Genomic DNA, 26,984 nt, shown 5'->3' with positions numbered 1-26,984 from the left:
TGACCGGAATCGAACCCAGGACCCCCCCAGTCCGCAGGCCGATGCTCCATCCACCGAGCCAAACCAGCCAGGGCTGTATTATTATTATTATTTAAAAATATATTGTTATTGATTTCAGAGAGGAAGGGAGAGGGAGAGATAGAAACATCAATGATGAGAGAGAATCATTAATTGGCTGCCTCCTACACACCCTCTACTGGGGATCGAGCCCCCAACCTGGGCATATTCCCTTGGCCGGAATTGAACCTGGGACCCTTCAGTTCGAAGGTTGGCGCTCTATCCACTGAGCCAAACTGGCCAGGGCCTTTGTATTATTTTAATACTAGAGGCCTGGTGCACAAAATTTGTGCATGGGGATGGAGGGTCCCTCAGCCCAGTCTGCACCCTCTTGAAATCCGGGACCCCTTGGGGAATGTCTGACCGCTGGTTTGGGCCTAATCAGGCCCAAACCAGCGGTCAGACATTCCTCTCGAATTCTGGGACCGCTGGCTCCTAACCACTCTCCTGCCTGCCTGATTGCCCCTAACCACTCTGCCTGCCTGCCTGATTGCCCCTACCCACTCACCTGTCTGCCTGATTGCCCCTAACCGTCTCTGCCTCGGTCCTTACCTCCATGGCTTCGTCCGGAAGGATGTCTGGAATGATGTCTGGAAGGTCATTTGGCTGTAAGGTCTAGTTCAGTGGTCAGCAAACTCATTAGTCAACAGAGCCAAATATCAGCAGTACCACGATTGAAATTTCTTTTGAGAGCTTAAAACCGACTTCTGCGCATGGGCCACCAAGTTTCAATCGCACTGTATGTGTGCGCCTGCACGTGGTATTTTGTGGAAGAGCCACACTCAAGGGACCAAAGAGCTGCATGAGGCTTGTGAGCCGCGGTTTGCCGACCACTGGTCTAGTTAGCATATTACGCTTTTATTATTATAGATGATCAACACACTTTTTGAGTCATTCAATAAATTACACTTTCCAGAAATATCCTTTTGTCATATCACATTCTGAATTCAGTGTTTCATAGCAGTCTTTCTAGTACAGAATAATGGTGGCACACTCAAGGTTGCTAGACTACAAAATGACTTAGGAAATGTAGTCCAGGTCTTGCTTGCCAGTTCGCATGCAGGGACTGTCCAGAGAGATTCAAAGATTTCAATAGTGTAGACAAAGCAAGCCAGAGTTCTGGTTTTAGAGGGGACCAGATGAGCCAACCTTGGCAAAAATCAGGAGGGAGATGAAACTTGTCTTGAGTTTTCCCTTACTCTTTTCCCCTTCCCCTTCTCTAGATTTAAGTGGGTGGGGAAGTTTTGAATAATGCTATTCTTGTTGAGATTCTTGTGTTTATCAAACCCTGGATTGCACTTCGGAGTATGGGTGGGTGGGCTCAGCCCCGTCTGGGCTCCGGATGTCACCCCGCAGCTGTCGGATCGCCTGTCGGCACTGCGGCCCAGGCCTGCGTTCCAACCCCCCCCTCCCCCCGACCCCCATGGAGCGCGCCCCAAGGCCCCTTCTACCGAGCTCCCCTCCCTCCAGGGCTGGCAGTGAGGCCCCGGCCGAGGCTGCCCCGCTCCGGCCAGCAGGGGGCGTGGCGGCGGCGGGGCCAGGGCGGGGCGAGGCCGAGGGCCCGGGGAGCCGCCGCCCGGGGTGGGAATCCCGCGGCTGGGCGCTCGGGCGGGCCGGGCGGGGTGGGCCAGGGTCCCCGCTCCCGCGGCGGCGGGCTCCTCTCGGCGGAGCGCGGCCTCAGCCGCAGTCCCGGGCGACTCCCTCGGTGACGCCGGCACGTTCCTTCCTCTTCCTCTCCCTCTGCGGCCCCGCCTTCCCTTCCCTCCGCCCACCTCCCCGCCGCGGAGCCGCCGCGCCAGCAGCGCCGTCATGTCGGCCCCCGCCGGGTCCCCTCAGCGCGCCGCCAGCACCCGCATCCAGCCCAAACTTGGGGGAGCCGCCGCCTCCGGAGCCGCCGCGGGCCCGGGCCCGGCGCCGCACCAGCAGAACGGTGAGGCGGGTGGTCGGGGGAGCGCGGGGCCTAGGCCGGCGGGGCGGCCTGCGCGGCCGGGGCGGTCGCCCGGGGCGGGGCGGGCCGGGCCGGGGGGCGTCGGGGATCGCGGCTGCGGCGTGCGGGGCGGGGGCCGGCGGGGCGGAGAGGCGCCCTGCACCGGCGAGGGGGCTGCCTGGAAAGCCGGGGCCGGGCTGTGTACGCCATGGGACCCTAGGCCCGAGGCCGCCGGGGGCCTGGAGGAGCCGGTGCGGGCCTCCCTCCCTCGGATCCCGAGACTGGCGTGGCGCCGAGGCCGCGGGTGCGGGGTCCGGGGGAGGCCGGGGCGGGGTAGTCCCCGAGCTGGGGGGGACTGGGCCCTTCCCGACTCGGGACAACTGATTTCTGCGGCCCCGTGAGCACGCCGCCTTGGAAGGAGCCGAAGTTAGCTCTCAAGTTTTGTGGACAAAGGGGTGTCAGTAGGCGCCCCAAGTGTAACTGTAACCCTGACCCAGTTCGGCCTCGAGATCTGCCCTTGCCGCGGCGGCGGCTGCTCCTCCCGGAGGCTGGAGTTCGCTGGTCGTCGTGTTTGGGAGGGAGCAGGTGTCGGATGGGTTCAGACGAACGCCTGCGGATGGGGTGTGTTTCCAGCTTCACTTTCGGAAATTCAGACGCGTCCAGGGTCGGCCCGCTCTGAGGCCGGGCCCCGCTGCAGGCACAGGCGGCAGCGATGCAGCGGAAAGGCCGCTTTCGCCCTGAGGTCGCGGGTGGTGAGTGTGCGGGCGATGCAAGTGAAGAAGGGTTCCTCTGTCCAGGATGCCCACTCCCGAGGCTTGAGATTTGGAATGCTCGTGGATGGGGCCGGCGAAGGCGGGACTCCCTCTCTTATAGATTTGGTAATATTTCAGAAGAGAGCCCTCCAAATGATTGACTGGGAACTTTAGAAAGATAATCTGTCCTGTTGGTAAAAGAACAAAACTACACGATTGTCAGACCGACCTATTTTATCCAGGTTGTTAGTGAAAATTTAGTGGGCTTTTTTTTAAAATCCTCACCCAAGAACAGGCTTATGGATTTGAGAGAGAGGGACATTGATGGGTTGGCTTCCAGATGTGCCCTGGCCAGGGATGGAGCCCTCAGCCTTTCGGGGTATGGGAGTGAGAGGACATTCCAACCAGCTAAGCCATCCCGGCCAGTGCTTGCTGGGCTTTTTAAATCAGTTCAGCCAACATCTAATTTTTGCAACAGATGCTTTATCGTTTATCCTGGGAATTAGAGGTTGAATTTTTTCCATAAGTCAGAAGTGATGGCTTAGCCTTAATATCTTTTGGATCAGCCATACTTACTAATATTGCAATCTTTACCTCCATTAGTTGTTTAATGGGTTTGAATGTGAATAGTATTGTAGGTTTTGCACTGTTCTGTGCAACGCACATATATAAAGACATTTGTGAGCATTTTTTTCTTCTTTTGAATTTATTATAAATTCTTGTTTTGGTTTTCCAGATAGTTTTGTGTATGAAGGAATTGGAACACAATTATTTAAAAAAAAGATCCCAAGTGTTTTAGACTATTGTAAACCCATGTGATCCAAGGATTGTGTCTTTTCTTGATTTTTTAAATATGCTTTATTGTCTTAATGAACAATTTTTAAAATTACTTAATTTATTTTTCAGAGAGAGTGGAAGGGAGGGGGAGAGACACACAGAGAGAAATATCTATGTGAGAGAGACACATCGATTGGTTGTCTCTAGAATATGCCAGGGATAGAGCCTGCAACCAAGGTATGTGCCCTTGACCAGAATTGAACCCGGGACCCCTCAGTCCATGGGCCGACTCGATCCACTAAGCCAAACCGGCCACGGCTTAATGAACATTTTTTTTGTAGCAAATATTTTTCTTACCCTTAAAAATTTTGTGAATGCTCAAAGGGATGCCAGAATATCAGTTGTAATCAGGATGTTAAATCTGTAAGAACAAATCAATTAATATATATATATAGAAGTCAAATATAGATGATGCTTGATTTCTGCTGTTTATAATTATTCCTTTAAGCAGGTATTCATTTCAATATTTTTGCCTGTTTACCCTGTTGGGTACTCAAGATTAAGCCTGGTAGGTAGGAAAAACTCTTTGCCTTTATTTTGGCGACATTCAAGTTGGTTATGACCTTGAGGGATTTGATGGGTTGGGGTAGGGGGGCAATGTCCATAGAGAGGTTATAGCATGAACAGAAGTCTGAAAATGCAAGGCATGTTTAGGCCTGGCCAGTGTTGCTCAGTTGGTTGGAGTGTCATCCCTCACACCAAAAGGTGGCAGGTTCTATTTCTGGTTAGGGCACATACGCAAGTGTGGATTCACTTCCTAGTGGGCTCTAGTAGGGGGGCGGCTGATGCACATTGATGTTTGTCTCTCTTTCTCTCCCTCTCACCCTTCCTCCCTCTCCCCCCTTCCTATCTCTAAAAAATCAATAAAAGACAAGAAAAAAAAGTGCAAGACAAGAAAAAAAAGAAACTAAACAGTCAAGAAGCAAAAAGGGCCCTAACTAGTTTTGCTTAGTGGATAGAGCATTAGCCTTCTCAGTCGGAGGTTCAATTCCAGCCAAGGGCACATGCCCAGGTTATGGGTTCGATCTCCAGTAGGGGGCATGCAGGAGGCAGCCAATCAATGATTCTCTCTCGTTGATGTTTCCATCTCTCTCTCTCTCCCTCTCCCTTCCTCTCTGAAAGCAATAAAAATATATATTTTTAAAAAGAAGCAAAAAGGGCCCAGCCAGCTTGGCTCAGTGGCTGAGCAGCAATCTGTGAACCAGGAGGTCACAGTTTGATTCCTGGTCAGGGCACATGCCCAAGTTGTGGGCTGGATCCCCAGTGTAGGGCTTGCAGGAGGCAGCTGATCAATGGTTCTCTCTCATCATTGAAGTTTCTCCCCCTCCCCCTCCCCCACTTCTCCTTTCCTTCTCCCCCTTCCTCTTCCTCTCCCCCTCCCCCTCCCTCTCCCTTTCTCTTTCAAATCAACAAAAATATATATTTTTTAAAAAGGCAAAAAGGATGCTGGGTGGTAGGGAAAACCCAAGCATTGGAATTGAAAGGAATACTTTAAAAGGCCCAGGTTGCAGAAAGACCTTAAATGTCATGCTAAGGAATTTAGAAGTTAAGATAAAGAACTAAGGTCAGTTTTGGGTTGTTGTTCTTGTGGAAGAAAGTTTAAGCAGAGAGATAACCAGATCAAATCTGTTTTTGTTTTGTCTGCTAGTCTTAGAAAAAAAAGTAGTTTTTGCTACTTAGTACTGGCATCTGTCAATAACGATTAAGCAGTCATTTGTGTTTTCGATTTATTCTTTGTCCTATATAAACTAGTTTGCCTTTTAATATATCTCTGTGGAATTCCAGATATGGTGAAAAACAAATAGGTCAGAAGTATGAGTATGAAACATCATAGACAACAATTGTAAAACTGGAATGTTACCTAGAGTGCACTTTACAAGTTATCGGACTTTAAAACATAGATCTATGAAATATTTTCTCTTAACTTTCTTCCCTAGAGTTGTATTTCTATACTTTAGTTCTTTAATTGAACAAAATATGGTCTTTTAGAATTATTTGTATTTCCATATGAAGTATTAGTTGAATATTTTTTCAACTTTTACTCTGCATTTTGAGAGCCTTCAAAAGCTGGGTCCTTAAACAAGGGATGATTGAGTGACATAATATCCTGGAAATGAAATCCTGGTGTAACTCCAACATTTCTTCCAATTGAATTGATAGAGATCTTTTAAAACAATTTTTTTTTGGGTGGTGTGACACCAGATTTAACAATAAAGCACGCTGATTTTTTGTTTGTTTATAAACTATAGAAATTTGTTTTTATTGTTGAAAGTATTACATAGGTCCTCCTTTTTCCCCCCATTAACACATTCCAGCCCGCTCCCGTCCTTTCTCCCCACCACCTCTGTTTTATTCTGTTTTAGGAAGCAGTGATGCTCATTTCCAAATGAAAATGTGTTTTCTTCCTTCTATATGCCTTTTACAAGAATGATACTGGCAGTTTTATCATTTTAATTGTCAATAATGAAAGAAACATGAGATAATAATGGGAATTGTTCGAATTCATTATGGAAGATATAAATAAATATCCCATTCACTTCGTAACACTATCTGGTCAGTTATAGGAAACCCTTCAACTTTTCGAGCACATGCAAAATTTAAAATGATATAAATCTGCCTAGTGTGTCTGAAGTAAGTTCCTTTTGATCAGAGGCATCTGTGTCTCAGGTTTCTAGTCTTCCTTCACAGCTAGGGAGAGCATGGGTCCTTCCTTAGAGATATTCCCATGGCATTGTGTAACTATCTGGATATTTAATTTCCTTCTAAGTTTATTATAATTTTTTTTGTCTATTGCTATACATATTTGTAGTGTCTTTTCATTTCCACCTCACCTCTTCCCCCTCAGGTTTCTGAGATTATATCTATAATAATTTTTGTAAACCATATTCATTGCCATTGATTCCAGTATTTCAGCTAATCTTTCTAATCCTAATATATAAAAACCCTGGGTCCTAATGACCAGTAACCACCGGAGACTGACCAACCGGAAGTCAGTGCTGTCCCTGCCCCCAAACAAGCGGTTAGGGGCAATCAGGCAGGCAGGCAGAGTGATAAGGGGTGATCAGGTAGGCAGACCAGCAGGTAGGGGTAATCAGGCAGGCAGGCAAGTGGTTAGGGGAGATCAGGTAGGCAGACTGCCCCTCGCCAGGCTGGCCCTGCCCCCAAGCAAGCGGTTAGGGGCAATCAGGCAGGCAGGCAGAGTGGTAAGGGGTGATCAGGTAGGCAGACAGCTCCTCGCAGGGCTGGCCCCGCCCCCCAGCAAAGAAAGAAGGAGGCCCAGGCCTGCCAAGCCATTGCACCCTAGTCTGTCACCTGCAGAGGGAGGCCACCGGTGGCAGGGAGCGGGGGCAGCTCTGCACAGATGGCAAGCAGTGGCAGCGGTGGGAGTGGGGCCAGCTGCCTGCAGCCCGGGGAAGGAAAGCCCTGATAGGCCCTGATCTCAGGCCAGGCCTAGGGACCCTACCCAAGGGGTCCCAGATTGTGAGAGGATATAGGCTGGGCTGAGGGATCCCCTCAGCCCCCAAGCGTACGAATTTTTGTGCACCAGGCCTCTAGTCTATAATAATAAAAGCGTAATATGCTAATTAGACCAGACGTCCTTCTGGACAACCTTTTGAATGAAGCCATGGGGGCAGCGGCAACAGCCAAGCCCCTTGCACGAATTTTGTGCATCAGGCCTCTAGTTCATCTATAAACCCTGAAGTGTTAGATCCTGAAGACATTGAAATAGAACAGATTTTGAGTCAGACTTCAAGGGGCTTTCCTAGAAATGAGAGTTCACAGTCCTTACTGCTGTGTTAGGGCAAATCACCTTATATTCAGCCCTGGGGAAGCTGTTTGTTTCCAATAGGCTAAGCATGCTCAGGATTGTCAGAAAGTGTGGGCTAGTGAGAAGGTTGTAGGCTTTGATTCAGCCCAGAGAAAATAAAGTACCTGGTGCTTAGCAAAATGAGGTGCTAGCAAATTAGAGCCCCTTTTTGGTGACATTCATTTTCCTTCAGAACACCAGGATATAAATTCTTCCGATGGCAGAAACCGTGTGAGTTTTCCTCGTCATATTCCCAGGAGCAGCAGGCAGTAGGCAGTCAATTGAGCAAGTGTACTTGTCTTCATATTTATTATTGCTTTTGAAGACTGGCCACGAAAAGGATTATGTAGGGCCACCTCTCCTTACTCCTTTCTTGTATTTAAGGCTCAGTCACTATGTTAGTTTTTTTTTGTTATTTTCTTACACTGTCCAGCCCTGCTTCCCTCCCACTAATCTGCTCTTGGGAGGTTTTCTTTAATAGGCCATCTACCTCAGCTAGTGGACTTGCTGGAAGGTGGGTTGGATCAGCTTTTTAAAATTGTATGCCAAAAGCTGCTTATATTAGGAACTGAGCAAAAGCAGAATGAAGCAGGGAGGAGAGAGGAAGTAGTAAAATGCCTTGCCTAGCCAGTGGCAAGTCTTAACTCGCTTATTTTTTTAGCATGTCTGAGAAACAGGCATTGTGAAATGTGCTTTGGAACCTGCAATGCCTGGCCTCTTCACTACTTACCAACTACTTGAATTTGTATGAATTAGTGAGCTTTCATGCCCATATTTGTCTGTAAAATAACAATAGCAATACTTCACAGGATTGTTATGAGAATCATATAAAGTTATATATATAAAAGCAAGTAGTATTATCCCTGGCATGTAGTATTGCAGGAAAAACTATACTAAATGCAGTGTGAGATTTTACCCAATGGTTGCACAGGTATGTGTGTAGGCTCTGTCTGCCAATGGTGACTGGGACAGTTACCTTTGTAAATATTAGCCTTCCATCAGAAAGAATTGGGACTCCCCATTTTTTAAATCCCTGGGGTTTCTAATTGCAGATTTCTTCTGTGGTGTGTGTGCGCGTGCGCACGCACATGCATCTTTATGCTTGTAAAAAAAAATCTGTGCTTTAGCATTGTATTATTGATACTTTATTGGCAGGGGTAGTGTATTTTAGAGTATTCAATAATCAGTATTACATGTACTAACCACTGAATGAATACCAGCCCTTACACTAGAGCAGGGTTTTGTAAACCTGTAATAGGCCAAGCATTAGTCCTTTAGTTCCTGCATCATTAGGAGGTCATAAGGGTCTGGGGCAAGGGGCCATCATGGGGCATAACAGAGAAGCAGGGTCAGTCAGGGCTTACTGGTTCAGAAGTATTTTAATATTTTGCCAAGGATGATTGTTAAAATGCATACCAGCTAAATATTGACCTACTTCTTTGTAGTTCATGATGAATGAATTACATTCTTAGACCTGATTCTACTTCTCCAAATATAGGATAGAGGAGTTTGTACTTGGCTGACCTTGATATTCTTCTTCTTCTTCTTTTTTTTTTTTTTTGACCTTGATATTCTTTTAAAGATAATGAAAACCCTTAATCTGACTTTTAAAAAAAAGTATTGAAATTTGATTCAGGAAAAGTCTAATGAAACAAATATTCTTGATATTTAAAATGTTGCATCTCTGTTAAGTGGTGGGAGTGAGGAAGCTCATTTAAAGAAAGCCTATGATTAATTTTTGTACAGTGCCTAGATGGTCATAAAATACTTGCTTTGTAAATTTTGGTTCATGTCAGGTTTGCTTAAACAGAAATAGAATTAGTTTTCCTTTGGTATAAATCTAGTCTCTGGAAGGAGATTATGTTACTGAGGTAGATATAATATAACTTTAGGTAGATCTTGTGATGGTTTAGTCTCACCAAGGAGGACACCATCTATATTAATAAAAGGGTAATATGCTAATTAGACCGGATAGACCGAGCGTCTTCCGGACGTCCTTCTGGACAAAGCCACCGTGGTAGGGGCCAAGGCAGAGGCGGTTAGGGGTGATCAGGCAGGCAGGCAGAGGTGGTTAGGGGCGAGCAGGCAGGCAGGCAGAAGCAGTTAGGGGCGAGTAGGCAGGCAGGCAGTTGAGCGGTTAGGAGCCAGCGGTCCTGGATTGTGAGAGGGATGTCCGACTGCTGGTTTAGGCCCAATCCCGAGGAGTCTCGGATTGGAGAGGGTGCAGGCTGGGCTGAGGGGAAACCCGCCCCCCATGAATTTTGTGCACCGGGTCTCTAGTGCTTATAGAAAATCAGAGGTTAGTTTCTAGCTGGTATATAGTGATATCAGTCAGGCCAGTGGTAGGCAAACTCATTAGTCAACAGAGCCATATATCAGCAGTTCCACGATTGAAATTTCTTTTGAGAGCCGAAAACCGACTTCTGCGCACGGGCCATGAAGTTTCAATCGCACTGTATGTGCGCACCCGCACGTGGTATTTTGTGGAAGAGCCACACTCAAGGGGCCAAAGAGCCGCATGTGGCTCGTGAGCCGCAGTTTGCTGACCACTGAGTTAGGCTGACCAGCCAAGCAGCTCCATTGAAAAGGTATATAGACTACTTGTTAAAAAGTTTTTGTTTACTTCTCAAGATTGGTACCAGTGAGTGGATGCATTAGAATAATCTGTTTTCCTCTTTTATACAGACACTAGAGGCTGGGGGCCACTATCTCCTGATCCCTTGACATATCAAGATTTGCAAGCTTTCCCTTATACATAAGCGTTCAGAGATCATAATAATCTCGCCACTCAGCTTATGCCCCCATTCTTATCTCTGAAACCTTTGCAGCTGTGATTTAGAGCTGGGAGATTATCCTGAATCTGGTGGGCCTGATAAAATCACAACAGTCCTTATCAGAAGGAAACCAGAGGGGTCATCCAGCCAGCAGAGAAAGTAACGTGACCACAGGAGCAGAGGTTAGAGTGGATTTCTCTGAAGACAGGGCCGTAAGCTCAGGAATGCAGGTGGCTACTAGAAGCTGAAAAAGGCTGAAATGGATTCTCTCCTCAGAGCCTTAAAAGAAACCAGCTCTGCTCATGATACCTTGACATTAGCCCAGTGAAACCGATTTTGGACTTCTGACCTCCAGGACTGTAGAAGAATAAATTTATGTTGTGTTAGGTCATTAAGTTTGTGATAATTTGTCACAATAGCAGTTGGAAACTAATATACTTGGTAAGATTTCTTTTTAAGTGGCAGTATTAAAACACCTTGGATGTAATAGAGTAGATTACATCCAAGGTGTTTTGGATGTAATCTACTCTATTTTTTCTTTCCTTTTGTTTCGAATTTTTTTATACTTGAAGAGAGTAGATGCCAAGTTAAAAAAAAATTAGACTCCAAGTTTTGTGGGGTTTTTTCTGTTTTAAGTTTCATATCTAGTCCTTGTTGATTCATTGTGATGAGGTAAATGACTGGTGTAAAACTATTTGATGATTGTTTACTAGGCTTTTTTTTTTTTCTTCCAAAATATAATAATGGTTTCCATGACCTAGGCACTCTGCTAAGCCTTAGGGATAGGATAGAACTGAGAGCAAATGACCCACGTTTTTCACTTCCAGAGTTTACAGTTCATGTGAAAGTTATTCATAGTGGTTCAAAATACTGTACATGCGGCATTAAGCAAGCATTCCCTTATAGGGTTAGAGAATGTTTTCTAGAGGAAGAGCTGAACTGAGGGCTGAAGAACGAGTAAGAGGTGATCAGATGAAGGAAGAAGAGGGAATTTTTGAAGATTCCAGCTAGAGGGAAGAGCTTATGTGAAGGATCAGAGGTGAAGGAACAAGCATGCCTTGAGAACAATTGAGTGTGGGAAGAGTGTGTGCAATATTGATTCTTAGCCTTTTCCTACTCATGGCTACACACACACACACACACACACACACACACAAAAAAAAAACAAAAAAAAAAAACAACAAAGAAGCCACAGCACTACTTTAAGTAAGAGTGTGTGCTATAGCTCTTCCTTAAGAGGCCATCAAAGAGGTTGGTTCCTACTCATGGCTACTGTAATGTTAACATTTTTGGTGGCATTCTTGAAGGAATTAAACTTTGAACACCTGTATTTTAAAAAAGCAAGTTTAGAAAAATGCCACATATTTACCCATCTCCTCAGAAACCTTTACACGCTAACTTAATTGTATTCTGCCCTAACCAACCTCTTTGATGGCCTCTTAAGGAAGAGCTGTAGCACACACTCTTACTTAAAGTAGTGCTGTGGCTTCTGTGTGTGTGTGTGTGTGTGTGTGTGTGTGTGTGTGTGTGGCAAGTTATACCTCTTCCTACCAGGTCAGCATTCTGTGTCACTTCCTTAACAAGAGGCATCCTTAGTTGTAGCAAACTTAATTTCATTTATTGACCAAACTTTGGTAAACTGATGTGAAAGACTTGCAGTATACAGTATATTAAGGATACCTGTTGAAAATCTTTGTGAGAAGGAGGGTTGGTGAGCAAGGAAGCAGGAGAGGTAAGCAGGGCCTTTGCTTTCGTTTTCTCTTTTCAGCTGTAACAAAGTACCACAAATTGATGGCCTAAAACAACATGAACTCATCATCTGTAGGTTAGAAATCTAACTGGGCTAAATAAAGTCAAGGTGTCAGTGGGGCTGCATTCCCTTCTAGAGGCTCTAGGACAGAACCTATTTCTTTGCCTTTCCTAGCTTTTAGAGGCTGCCCACATTCCGTGACTCATGGCCCTCTCTTTCCATCTTCAAAGTCAGCAACATTGCATTTCTCTGAGGAATCCTCTTTTTTATATATAAATATTTTTATTGATTTTTCACAGAGAGGAAGAGAGAGGGATAGAGAGTTAGAAACATCGATGAGAGAGAAACATCAGTCAGCTGCCTCCTGCACACTCCCCACTGGGGACGCGCCCGCAACCAAGGTACATGCCCTTGACGGGAATCGAACCTGGGACCCTTCAGTCCTCAGGCCGATGCTCTAGCCACTGAGCCAAACCGGTTTCTGAGGAATCTTCTGTAGTCACATCTCCATCTTCCATTTTTTTTTTTTTTAAAGGAGGGGCTTTTTTTTTTTTTTAATATATTTTATTGACTTTTTACAGAGAGGAAGGGAGAGGGATAGAGAGTTAGAAACATCAATGAGAGAGAAACATCGATCAGCTGCCTCTTGCACACCTCCTATTGGGGATGTGCCCGCAACCAAGGTACATGCCTTTGACCAGAATCGAACCTGGGACCCTTCAGTCCGCAGGCCGACGCTCTTTCCACTGAGCCAAACTAGCTAGGGCAGTGGTCGGCAAATTGCGGCTCTTTGGCCCCTTGAGTGTGGCTCTTCCACAAAATACCACGTGCGGGCACGCACATAGAGTGTGATTGAAACTTCGTGGCCCTTGCGCAGAAGTTGGTTTTGGGCTCTCAAAAGAAATTTCAATCGTTGTACTGTTGATATTTGGCTCTGTTGACTAATGAGTTTGCCGACCACTGAGCTAGGGCATCCATCTTCCACTTTTAAGGACTCTTGTGATTACATTGAGCTCGCCTGGATAATTGAGGATAAAGTCTCTATTTTAATACATCTGCAGCCTTAACTCCCTGTGCCATGTAACCTAACATATTCACAGGTTCCAGGGATTAGGTCATTGACATATAGGATGGGGGAGAGATTTTTGGGCCTTCCACTGTCTTATAGGCCATGCCAAAGAATTTGAATTTGTTCTTGATGACAAGAGAAACCATTAGAAAGCTTTAAATAAGGAAGTAAAAATCATATTTGCTTTTTAGGAAAGTCATGCTGGTTATATTTGGTGTAGTCATTTGTCTAAAAATTTGTGTCATAGAATTTACTACTATCAGTTTAGTATAGTTCATTTCCACCTCTTTTCTGATGTTTTTAAAACATATGTTGTAATAATTTTAGATTTGCAAAAGTGATGCAAAGATAGTGCAGAAAAATTTCCTTTAAAGTCTTACATCTTCCTCTCATGTCTTAACAACAAAACCATGGTACATTTATCAAAACTGGGAAATTAACATTGGCGAACTACAATTAGCCTAAGTGTAGGTTTTATTTATAATTTACCAGTTTTTCTATCCTTTTTTTCTATTCCTGGATCTAAATTCAGGCTGTCATATTGCATTTAGTTGTCATGCCTTTTTAATCTCCTCTGGTCTGTGATAGTTTCTTAGTCTTTTTTGTTTTTTAGGACCTGACAGTACTTACTAGTTATTTTATAGACAGTCCCTCACTTTGGGCTTGCTGATGCTTTTTTATGATTACACTGTGGTTATGAATTTTTAGGAAGAATACCACAGAGATGAAGTGTCCTCCTTATCATATCAAGGGTTACATGCCATCAACTTGTTTTATTATTATGTTAGCCAAGGGTGCTTGACTGGGGGGATGTCCTAGTTAACTTGAGTGGCTATGATGAAATACCATAAGTTGGGTGGCCTACACCATAGACATTTTTGGAGTCTGGAAGTCCGAGGTCAGGATGCCAGCCTGGTTGGGTTCTGGTGAAGACCCTCTTCCTGACTTGCAGATGACTGTCTTCTCTTTGTGTGTGCTCATATTGCTTTTCCTTGGTTCATGCATGTGAGGAAAAGAGATCCCTTCCTCTTTTATAAGGCTACTAACTCCATCATGAGGATCCTACCCTCCTGACCTGACTTAAACCTTATTACTTCCCCAAAGGCTCAACTTCTTAATACCATCAAACTGAGAATTTGGGCTTTAAAAAAGGATTTTGAGGTGACACATTCAGTCCATAGTAGGGAGTGCCGTTCGACTTCCCCCACCGTAGAGTTACTATTTTTTTTTTTTCTTTCCTATTGTATTTGTTAGGGCTAACTCACTTAACTCCAGTCTGCATTTAACAGAAAAGGAATTAAATTCCACTTCCTAGAGTGGAGTGTATCAAATAATATGTGGGCATATGTTAAAATCAGCACAGTTATTAGTAAATATTCTTGGGGAGAAACTTTGAAGTTACTATCCTGTTTGTCTTTAAAATTTTCCCCACTAATTTTATTATTTTTCAGTGGCTCCTGTCTATATCATTAATGTGGAATTCTAATAGTGATTTTTATTTTCCTCATTCTTTCTACATTTATTGTTTGTGATTTCTCTGTAAGGATGATTTGTCCCTTTTCTTCCATTGTAAAATCTTTTCAATCATTTATTTATATTACTATGGACTCATGAATATTTGAGTCTTTGGATTATAATCCAATACTATTATTATTTATGTTTGTTACTCAATTGTTACAGCTCTGACCATTGGGAGCTTTATCAGGTTGGCTTCTGTGTACTTTTGCCTCCATCCTTTTGGTTTTTGAGCACTTCTTTACTTTCTGGCACTAAAAGATTCTCCATCTTATACATGCCCTACACTAGCACTAAAATTAGCTCTTTGTCCAAGGAGTCCTACTTCCTTTTGTTGAGGAATGGTACTTAGAAACCAAGAACTGTGCCCTGGATGTGCTTATTGCTTGGGGTGTCCTGCTTCTAGGCTTTCTCAGCAGACAGCTAGGAGATAGATGTGTGTATGCATGTATGTATGTATGTATGTATGTATACTAACTCACATATGTAAACATATCTTTAGTTATATGTCTTCTACCTGTATGTATTTTACTTAAATATCTTCCAAGTAGGTTATCATAGTCTGCAGTCCATCCTAGATTTTCTTGAAAACCTGATTGACTTATTTGCTAAAAATTTGCAAGTAATAAATTTGCATTTATTCTTTGTAGTGTAGTAGATCTTTGTAGTGTAGTAGGTATGGGTTTTGGCAAATGCAATCAGTCAAGTATCCACTACTACAGAACAGTTTCAGCACCATAAAAAAGCCCTTATCTAGTCCCCTTATAGTCATCCACCCTCTTCTTCACCAACCCTAGCAACCATTGCTCTGTTTTCCATCCCTGTCATTCTACCTTTCCCAGAATGTCATCTAAATGGAACCATAAAATATGTAGTCTTTTGTCCCCCCCCCCCCACTTAGCTACATTTATCCATGTATGAATCAATCGTCTGTTCCCTTTTATAGCTATGTAGTATTTTATTGTGTGTATGTTAAGGGTTATTTATCTGTTTCTCTGTTGTTGAATATTTTGGTTGTGTCCAGTTTTTTGTGATTATGAATAAAGCTTCTATAAACATTCATGTAATGTTTTTGTGTGTATGTGTATGTGTGAATACAAATTTTCACACATTAAGTGAATATGTAGGAGTGCAGGGTCAAATAGTAAATGTATATTTAACTTTACAAGAAACTGCCAAACTATTTTCCAAGGTGCCTGTGCTATTTTGCATTCCCTCTAACAATGAATGAGAGTTCTGTTGCACCACATTGTTGTCAATATTTGATATTTTTTATTTTAATCATTCTAATGGGTGTGTAGATGTATATCTCACTGTGGTTTTAATTTGTATTTCCCTCATAACAGGTTTATTTGCCACCTATATATATTCCTTAGTGGTGATCTTTTTTTTTTTTTTTTTTCCTCTTAGTGGTGATCTTTTCAGATCTTTTAACAATTTTTGGTTGAGTTGTCTGTTTTCTTATTTTCTTTAGTGGATATGTGATTTGCAGGTATTTTCTCTAGACTGTGGCATATCCTTTTAAAAATATATATATTTTTTTATTGATTTCAGAGAGAAAGGGAGAGGGATAGAGAGATAGAAACATCAATGGTGGCCTGGCTGATATAGCTCAATGGTTGAGCATCAACCTATGAACCAGGAGGTCACTGTTCAATTCCCAGTCAGGGCACATGCCCAGGTTGTGGGCTGGATCCCCAGTGTGGGACATGCAGGAGGCAGCCAATCAACTATTCTCTCTCGTTGATGTTCCTATCTCTCTCTCTCCCTATCCCTTCCTCTCTAAAATCAATAAAAATATATTTTTTAAAAAGAAAAGAAAAGAAACATCACTGATGAGAGAGAATCATTGATCAGCTGCCTCCTGCACACCCTCCCGGTGGAGGTCGAGTCCACACCCCAGGCATGTGCCCTGACCAGAAATTGAACTGAGACCTCCTGGTTCATAGGTCGATGTTCAGCCACTGAGCCATGTCATGGCTTATCTTTTAATTCTCCTAGTGCTTCTCACAGAACCAAGGTTTTTAATTTGATGAAGTCCACTTCTCATATTCTCATGTTTTCTGATACGGACCATGTTTTCAGTGTCACAGGTAAGAACTTATTGCCTGTATTTACCTAGATATTCTAGAAGTTTTTAAGTTTTACATTTAGATCTATAATTCATTTTTACTTACTTTTTTTGTTTAAGGTCTGAGGTATATGTTGGGGGTTATTTTTTTGTATATGGATGTTTTAGCACCATTTATTGAAAAGACCATCTTTCCTCCATTGAATTGCCTTTGCACCTTTGTCAAAAATAATTTGGCTATGTTTTAGTGGGTCTATTTTTAAACACAATTCCTTGATTAGTGTGTGTTTTTTGCTGTTTTAGTACCTTCTTCACCTTTTCATAGAAATTTTAGAATCAGTTTGTTGATATATATTTTTATTGGTTTTAAGACGTACTAGCTACTTGAACTTAAAGATTAAAATCAAGTCTTCTAGTCCACAAATATACTATTTCATTTCATTTAGTTAAATCTTGATTTCTTTCATCAGTGTTTTATGGTTTTCTGCATATAGAGCCTTCACATATTTCCTTAGATTTATATCTTAAGTACTTCTTTTTTGTGTGCCATAAATAATATTACTTGCTTAATTTAAAATCCCAGTTGCTCATTATTGGTCTTAGGAAGTGAAATTGACTCTTGTATTATTGACCTTGTATCTTGTGACTTTGATTAGCTTACTTTTAGTTCCAGCCATTTCTTTTGTCGATTCTTTGGAATTTACTATACAGTCATTACATTCTGTAAATAAAAAGTTTTGTTTCTTCCTTTCTAATCTGTATGGCATTTCTTTTTCTTGCCTGACTGAAGTAGCTAGTACGTCTTGAACATTGTTGATTAGGAGTGGTGAATTGGTTTTTCTTCTTTAGTCTGTTAATATGGTGAATTGTGTTGAATATATTTTCAGATGTTGAGACTGGAATAAACCCAATTTGGTCATGATGTATTTTACTTTTTACATATTGCTGGATTCTACGTGCTAATATTTTCTTCATACAATAATAGTATTTCATAAAAAAGCTTATAGCTAAGTTGAACAAGTGCTTTATCTCAAGATAATCTCTAAACTTTATTTTTTTTTTAAATAGCTACTGTGAGAAATCAATCGACTTTATTTATTTATTTATTTATTTATTTATTTATTTTATTTATTTATTTTTATTGATTTCAGATAGGAAGGAAGAGGGGGAGAGAGAGATAGAAACATCAGTGATGAGAGAGAATCATTGATTGGCTGCCTCCTGCAGGCCCCGCACTGGGGATCGAGCCCACAACCCAGGCATGTGCCCTTGACCGGAATTGAACCGGGACCCTTCAGTCCACAGGCCGATGCTCTATCTACTGAGCCAAACCGGCTAGAGCAATCTCTAAACTTTAGTATATGATAGAGTTGCTTTATGTTTATTACAACATTTTTATCACCGAGAATATGAAAAAAAGATCTAGATTCTAGGGTGGAGATTTAATATAATTAATAATTTTTTACTGCTTTATTTAGGGTATTCTTTTGTGAAACTGGCCTTTTTTTTTTAAACTATGAGTACATGGTAGAATGGTGTTGATTGGTGCCACTGTTTCAATTTGTGCCACAGGGCCAGCATGTTACCCATCATTGCTTTTGAACCATTAGTCAGATACCATTTAGCACTATTAAAAAAGGTGTTCAATAGTCCTTACAGAGCTCCCAAGAGTTTTTGGTAATGCCAAGATTCTATATTTTACACTTTGAGAATTGCTGTTCAATATCCTTACTGTATTAGTTTCCTATGGCTGTTGTAAAAAATGAACACGACCATGGTGGCTTAAAACAATTTATTCTCTCCCGGTTCTGGAGAACAGGAGTCTGAAATTAAGGTGTTGGCAGGGCCACACTCTCTGTAGAAGACTCTAGGGAGAATCTGTTCCTTGTCTGCTTCATCTTCACATTGTCTTCTCTTCTATGTGTCTGATAAGGATACCTGTGGTTGCTTTTAGGGCCTGTTCAGATAACACAGGAGAAGCTCCTCCTCTCAAGACCCTTCACTTACGTTCTTTCTCATATAAAGTAATGCTCATTCTTTTTCATATAAAATCATTTTATGGGTTTTAGGAATTGGGATGTAGAGATTATCTTTTGGGAGGCCACTATTTAACCCTTCTGACTACATGTATGTTAGAGTGTCAATTCTCTGAACATGTGTTTTTTTCCTTTTTTTGAACATATTATAATAGCTACTTTGGAGCCTTTGAGCGTTAAGTTCAACTTCTGGGCCCACTCTGATTCTCTAGTCCAGTGATGGGCAACCTTTTGAGCTTGGTGTGTCAAACTTCGCCAAAAAACTGAGCATAACTCGGGTAGTGTGTCACTTTGAGGAAAAAACATTATTTCACAAATGTTTCATCCTCAGGAGCAGCAAATGTTTCATCCTCGGCATGTGGCTGCTGAGGCGGCCGCGTGTCATCAGAAATGGCTACGCGTGTCAGTGCTGACACCCGTGTCGTAGGTTCGCCATCACTGCTCTCGTTTCTGCCTGCCTTTTTCTTTTCTTTTCTTCTCTTTTCTTTTCTTTCTCTTCTTTTCTCTTCTTTCTTCTGCCTGTCTTTTTATTCTGGGCATCCGGTAACTCTCCTGTGTTTTCACAGTTAAGTTGCCATCTAGGGCCTGATCCAACAATTGTAACTGATAAGAAATTGCTTTTAGCAAGGTAAAGTAAGTGAACACAGATTTACCTACAAAAATATTTATCATCATGTGGCTTAATTGTTTTTTCAAGAAATTGAAAACAACCAGTGGTCAAGTAATAGAGAATTTATTTAAATATGATAAACTCATGTACTGGAATACTACTCAGACATTTAAGATGATAATGGAAAGATATTCAAGTCATGCTAAATAAAGAAATCATGTAAATGTTCATTATAAGCCAACTTTTGTTTAACTAAATTAGACAGTTATATACAAAAAGAAAATATTGGGTAGACATACATCAAAATGTTAATCACAGTTGATGTTTATTTCATTTTCTGTAAATCTTTTTGCAGTGATTATACATCACCTTTGTAATAAGAAAAATACTTCTAGAGTTATTTTTAAAAATTTTGACTATGCACATATGTAACTAACTTATTCTCTCCTTTATAACCTTTGTTGCTGTCCATTTTTGAAGTTAATAAAATACCAGATGTCTTTTCATATATGTTACAGAGTCATTTTGAATCCAAAGAAAGATCTGCATCTAAATTATCCCAGAAAGCCAGTTATTTTTCCTTAGAAATTAGTAGCATTAATGAAATTTGGTAATACCTTAAAATGCTTTTATAATTACTGGGCCTAGGTTGGAAACTGTTATTAATGCTCCTTTTCTCTTTTTTATTTTTTTTTTTTATTTTTATTTATTTATTTTTTTTATATATTTTATTGATTTTTTGCAGAGAGGAAGGGAGAAGGACAGAGAGTTAGAAACATCGATGAAAGAGAAACATCGATCAGCTGCCTCCTGCACACCTCCTACTGGGGATGTGCCCACAACCAAGGTACATGCCCTTGACCAGAATCGAACCTGCGACCTTTCAGTCCGCAGGCCGATGCTCTATCCATTGAGCCAAACCGGTTAGGGCTCCTTTTCTCTTTTTTAAAAAAATATATTTTACTGATTTTTTACATAGAGGAAGAGAGAGAGATAGAAACATTGATGAGAGAGTAACATCGATCAGCTGCCTCCTGCAACCCCCCCCTCCCCCCCACTGGGGATGTGCCCACAACCAAGGTACATGCCCTTGACCGGAATCGAACCTGGGACCTTTCAGTCCGCAGGCTGATGCTCTATCCACTGAGCCAAACGGGTTTTGGCGCTCCTTTTCTCTCTATGTATTTCTGTTTTATAGCAGCATTCAGTAGGAATTTAATGCAAGCTGCATGTGTAACTTTAAATTGTCTGGAAGTCTCATTAAAATACCAAAAAGGAGCAGGTAAAATCAATTTGAATTTATCCAATTATTCCACTGTTTACAAAGTATTATCACAAGATTGTAAAATTTGATTCTAGGATAAAATTTGCCCTTAGTTGGAACCGAGGCTAGAATTCCATTGTTTGGGACATCTGACCAGGCTAAAAAAGCCAGCCAGATTTAGTGTAATGAGGGGCCGGCAGATCATTGTTTAAAAGTATGGACTTGTGCCAGATTACTTGATTCAAATCCCAGCCCCGTTACTTTCTATGATTGTGATTACTAAATAGCTTAATATCTGTGCCTCATTTATTTATAGAGTGAGTATAATGATACTGTTTACTTGTAGAGGCTGTGAGGAGGATTAAAGAAGTATATGTGTGTGTGTGTGTGTGTGTGTGTGTGTGTGTGTGTGTAGAGCGCACATTTAGAACAGTGAGTGCCATAGTGTAAAATCTATATTATCAAAGGCCAGTGGCCGTAACAAACAACCAAATGACTGGTGACCAGGAGGTGCATTGATGGATCCCGCCAGTGTGGCGGGTCTGGGGTCTCGCACGATTTCATGCGCTGGGCCTCTAGTGTTTAATAATAGACTATTAACAAAATTAATGAAATGATTAATGTTAATTTTAATAATTTATATATATAATAGCCTAATATACAAAGTGTTCCCTGGGGAGTTTGACCCACCTGGAGTTCGATCACTCGCTATTACATGCGCTGACTACCAGGGGGTGGCATGGAATGAAGGGAAGCCCTGGCTGGCAGCTGGCAGCCACTAGGGACCCTACCCATGCTCGAATTTTGTGCACTGGGTCTCTAGTGATAAAATAAATGCCTTCAATGGTGATCAAAGATAGAAAAATATAAAAGTTAAAGTATTAAAAGCATCAGAGGAAAACATGGGCATATAGTTTTATAATACTATGGGGAAGGTTCTAAGAATGATTTAAAAATTTATCAAGCAGCCTGACCAGTTTGCCTCAGTGGTTGAGTATTGACCCATGAACCAAGAAGTCACCAGTTCTATTCCCAGTCTGGGCACATAACCTGGGTTGCGAGCAGATCCCCAGTAGGGGATGTACAAGAGGCAGCCTATCAATGTTTCTCTCTCATCGTCAGTGTTTCTATTTCTATATCCCTCTTCCTTCCTCTCTCTCTAAAAAACAATAAAAACATATTTTAAAAATTTATCAAACACGAAAGATTTTACTACATAATAATCGAGATACTATAGCAAAAGATGCCATGAAGAGTCAAAAGACAAACAATAACCTGCGGGAAATATATACAGCATATAAAACAAGGTTAATTTCTTAGAATACAAGAGCACTCATAAATCATAAGGAAAACAATGCTATGGAAAAGGGCAAATAACAGAGGAAGACATTCAAATGGCTAAGAAATATTTGAGAAGATTCTAAACATCACTCAAAAGTTAAGTATGCAAACAAAAATTTTTTTTTCTTATCAAATTGGCAAAGATTTAAAATGCCACTCAGTGTTGGGAAGATGAGACTTTTTTTTTTTTTTGCTATTCTAATGTGAAAAATCCGTTTTTTGTTTTTTTGTTTTTTTAATTTTTTATTAAGGTATTATATGTGTACATATCTTACCATTGGAGACATTCTTAAGCATTATTGATGGAAGGTGTAAATTTATAGATCTTTTTGGAGAGGTATTTGACAGTAACGGTCAATTTTAAAAGCTGGTGGTGTGGCTCGGTTGGTTGGACCATCATCCCACATGCAGAGGTTGCGAGTTTGATCCCTAGTAGGGGCATGTATATGAGGCAGCCCACCGATGTTTCTCTCACATCGTTGTTACTCTCTTTCCCTTTCCCTGGGAGGATTGGGGGAAAAAAAAAAAAAAAAGCACAAACCCTTTGAACCTCCAGTTTCACTTCTAAAAACTTATCCTACAAATTCATCACAGAAGTTGACCTCATAAATATGTTAGTTCACTCCCTGAAATAAATATCTGTCAATGGGGTTTTAGTAAATAATATATCTCTACAATGAAATAGTATATAGAAAATCCTTAAGTTACCTAGGATATATTAAGTTAAAAAAAAATAAGTTGCAGAACTGTAATATGAAATGTGTGTTTTAAAAAATATACACTGAGTGGCCAGATTATTATGAACACCCCATCAGTACTTCATTGGGCCACCTTTTGCCTTCACTACTGTGGTGATTCTTCTTGGCATTGACTCCACGAGATGTTGAAAGGTGATGCGAGGAATCTGACACCATGCCTGATGAATAGCTCTGTCCAGTTCTGTGAGATTTGATGGTTGTGGAACCAGCTGCCTGATGGCTCTTTTAACTTCGTCCCACAAATGCTCAATTGGATTGAGATCTGGTGATTGTGGGGGCCACCTAAGCAAGGTAAAGTCTCCCTCATGTTCTTGAAACCACTCCTGCACAATACGAGCACATGGCATGGCGCATTGTCTTGTTGGAAGAAGCCATCTCCATTGGGATACGCCATCAACATGATAGGATGAACTTGATCAGCAACGATACTTAGGTATGTTGTGCTATTCAGACATTGTTCCACATGAATTAAGGGTCCAAATCATGCCAGGAAAACATGCCCCAAACCATAGCACTGCCCCCACCAGCTTGAAGGGTTGTACTCATGCATGTGGGGTGCATGCTTTCATGCTGTTTCTGCCAAATTCTCACTCTGCCATCTGCATGATGCAACTGGAAACGCGATTCATCGGACCACTGACTTTTTTCCAATGCTCGACTGTCCAATCCTTGTGTTCCTGTGCGAATTGGAGACGTTTTATCTTGGTAACTGCAGACAGCAAAGGTTTTCGAACAGGCCTTCAGCTTCCGTATACCATATGATGCAGTGTATGGCTAATTTGCCTACAAACGTCAGGTAGTCATAATAATCTGGCCACACAGTGTATATGCTTATATATGCACTAGAGGCCCAGTGCACAAAATTTGTGCACTCGGGGAGGGGTCCCCCAGCTCGGCCTGTGCCCTCTCACAGTCCGGGAGCCCTTGGGGGGATGTCTGACTGTTGGCATTCAGACATCCTTAGCGCTGCCGTGGAGATGGGAGAGGCAGGAGCACCTCTGCTGCGCTCCCCAGCTATGAACCGGCTCAGGGCTTCTGGCTGAGTGATGTTCCTGCTGTGGGAGTGCACTGACCACCAGGGGGCAGCTCCTGTGTTGAGCATCTTCCCCCTGGTGGTCAGTGCGTATCCTAGCAACCGGTCGTTCCACTGTTCGGTTGATTTGCATATTAGCTTTTTATTATATAAAATGGCATGTTATATGTTCATTGGTAGGATACATAAGAAATCATCAGCCCTAGCTGGTTTGGCTCAGTGGATGAAGCGTCAGCTCATGAACTGAAGGGTCCTGGGTTCGGTTCTGGTCAAGGTCACATACCTTGGTTGCAGGCTCCATCCCTGGCCCTGGTCAGGGCGCATGTGTGGGAGGCAACCAATTGATGTGTCTCTCTCACACTGATGTTTCTCTCTGTGTGTCTCTCCCCATTTCCTTACTCTCTCTAAAAATCAATGGGTGAGGATTAATAATAAAAATAAAAGAAACCATTAGCACTGGGTATGTTGTTGTTACCTTCATAGTTTTTTTAAAAAGGTATAAAAAGATTTGAACTTCTTCTAAGCTGGTGTTAGTTATCAATTGCAGCATAATAAAATACTCCAAATTTAGCAACTTAAAACAACAAATATTTAATCTTATCGTTTCTGAGGGACATGAACTTAGAAATGGCCTACCGGAGGGGTTCTGGCTTAGGGTCTTAGGAGATTGCAGTCAAGCTGTCACCTGGGATGTAGTAATCTCAAGATGACTAGGTAGGAAAGATGTGCTTCCAAATTCATTCATGTGGTTGTTGGCAGGCCTCGGTTTCTCTTTGGCTGTTGGCCAGAGAGTTTAATTCCTCGCCACATGGACTTCTCTGTATGGCTCGTCACTATTTGGCAGGTTCTTCCTGATTGAGTGACCCAAGAGAAAGAGCCAACACCCACTGCCCGGCAAACATTGGAAGTGATAGACCATTTGCTATATGGCATTGGTCACACACCCCAATTCTGATACTTTGTGGGAGGTTGTGAAGACTAGGAGGGAAGGATCATTGGAGGCCATTTTGGAGACTAGTTATCACAGTGGATCTATAACAGTATATATCTGTCTTTTGAAACAATTTGTGATTATGAAGAAGTAAATTAATTGGGCAACATTTAGGTGGGAACTGTTCTTAAAAATTAGTTATCTCCTTACCAATCCCTGTAAATATTTGCTTTTCTTTTTCAGGTCCAGCACAGAATCAAATGCCGGTTCCATCTGCTTATGAATTGTATGCTCAAAGCCGTAGTATTCCCTCCGGACATCACTTTCAAGGATCTGGGAAAATGACCTCATTGCCGTTGGATGGCCAGTGTGGTGATTACTACTCTGGTTTCTATACAGTATCCACACAAAATGTGGTGACTCCTAAAACTACAAACCAACAACCAGGAGCAGAGCAGGTTTATGGCAAACTTCCTCCTGCCCCTCACAGTGTGGGGTCCACTCCAGAATATTTCCAAGGTGCCGCATCACCAGCATCTCATTTGTATATGAGTGCCTCACAGCCATACTCCTCTTTTGTGAATCATTATAGTGTTCCAGCTATGTACTCTGCCAACTCTTCTGCTGTTTCTCAGGGACTTCCCTCTACTTGTGGCCACTATGCTGTGTCAACTGTTTCCAATGCTGTATATCCTAGTGTTTCATATCCCTCTCTGCCTGCTGGTGAGCCATATGGGCAACAAATGTTTACCTCACAGAATGCTTCAACTGTCAGACCAGTCAGAGATAATTCATTTTCTAGTCAAAATACCGCTCTCAGCCGTCCATCACCACTTCCACCTCCACCATCACAACAGTACCACCAGCAGCAGAGTCTTTCGGGATACAGTACTCCCTCATGGTCAGCTTCAGGCCCTCCATCAACTCAAGACAATCTCATCCGAAACCACACTGGTTCCCTGGCTCCAGCCAACAACAACCCAACAAATACCGGTAGGTTGAATGAAAAGTTCACCAAAGCATGGTTGAAAACCAGTGCATTTCCAACCAGGTTTTTATTTTCTTGAGAGTTAAAGATGATACTGCCTAATGGAAAAATTGGAAATTAGCTCACCTAAGTAATTAATTTGCTTTATTTCTTGTAGTATTTTGCATCACCTCCCTGTGTCCTTTCCCTTCACCCAACCATCTGCCTCATGTTCCTTGACATGATTGGGATCTCAGTCAATATTTATGAATTTGTTTTATGCCTCTGCAATAATTGTCTTTAATGTGACTTAAATATAGGGCAAATGGAAGGGTCCATTTGGGGATATGCTTTGTTAGTCACTACTTTTTTTTATATATAATAATTCAACTTAGGGACAGTCACTATGCCAGCCAGAGCCCAACTCACTTTAGAAAAGATAATGGGCTGCAATACACAAGCCTACTTTCTCTTTGTTGGTGCCTGCTGGTGACTTTCACAGATGGATCTCCTACACATTAAAGCTGATGTGTGTTTTTATTTACAAATTGGTAAATTAGGCTAAAGGATGGGGAACAAGAGGAGAAATGCATGAACAATACCTTTTTAGTTAGTCTTTCTGACATTCCTAAACGAAGATGTAGTTCAATTTATTAGTTTACAAATTATAAACGTAAGTATGTAGCCTTTTTAGTGTGGGGTTTCCATAGGATATCCTCATTTTAATCCAATTTGTGAACTTGAGAACTTCACAGAACATGCTCTTGAATGGAATGAAGAGGTATGAAAAAAATGGGAATTGGTAAAGCTGTATTTTTTTAATGTCTTCAGATTGTACATAAAAATCTGGATAGCCATATGTCAGGGCTGTTGTAGAAAAGTATGTTTTTATTGATTTTTAGAGAGAGGAAGGGTGAGGGTAGAGAAAGAGAAACATCAGTGAGAGAAAAACTTCATTGATCAGCTACCTCCTGCACACACCCCTGTTAGGGATCAAGCCCTCAGCCCAGGCATATGCCCTGACCAGGAATCAACCGGCAAACTCTTGGTTCCTGGGTCCGACGCTCAACTGCTGAGCCACACTGGCCAGGCTAGAAAAGTAGTCCTTCCGGGGCAATTAGGTTATTTAAAACCAGACCTTTAGAATATTAGACCTGAATTGTACACTTGAGATCATATTTTCTTTCATTGCTATGTCATTTAGAAACACTTTTTAGCTTTTCAAGCAACTAATAGTGGTTTAAACAAAGAAAGTGGTATTTTTCTCATATACCAAGCAGTCTAGCGGAATTCAGTATATCCAGATCTCCTCAGTGTCTCTTCTGTCTTTCCACTCAACCATTCTTAGCATGTTTGTTTGTAGCTGAACAAGATAGCATCTGTACCTGTAGACATCAAGTCAGAGTTACTAGTAAAAGCATTGACTGATTCTTGCATACTAGTAAGTCAACTTAAAGCATTGTCACAGTTCTCAAACCTGGCTG

At 42.0% G+C, this 26,984-nt stretch overlaps 1 protein-coding gene across 4 annotated transcripts in view; it reads left to right on the top strand.

The window, feature by feature from the left end:
- Positions 1-1,665: 1,665 nt before the first annotated feature.
- The window catches only part of SEC24B (SEC24 homolog B, COPII coat complex component), a 94,687-nt gene continuing 69,368 nt past the window's right edge, over positions 1,666-26,984 (top strand). For 2 of the 4 annotated variants that reach the window (XM_054726691.1, XM_054726690.1), the window contains exons 1-2: positions 1,666-1,987; positions 24,777-25,526. In XM_054726691.1, coding sequence (XP_054582666.1) covers positions 1,867-1,987; positions 24,777-25,526 — 871 coding nt within the window. In that variant the 5' untranslated portion in view covers positions 1,666-1,866. The remainder of the gene's footprint in view (positions 1,988-24,776; positions 25,527-26,984) is intronic. The other 2 variants (XM_054726693.1, XM_054726692.1) reach the window with 1 other exon arrangement.

The sequence above is a fragment of the Eptesicus fuscus genome, chromosome 2 (genome assembly GCF_027574615.1).
Source record: "Eptesicus fuscus isolate TK198812 chromosome 2, DD_ASM_mEF_20220401, whole genome shotgun sequence".
NCBI classification, from domain to species: Eukaryota; Metazoa; Chordata; class Mammalia; order Chiroptera; family Vespertilionidae; genus Eptesicus; species Eptesicus fuscus.
The sequence above is the reverse complement of the archived record's forward strand: the minus strand, read 5'-3'. Positions and strand labels throughout refer to the sequence as shown.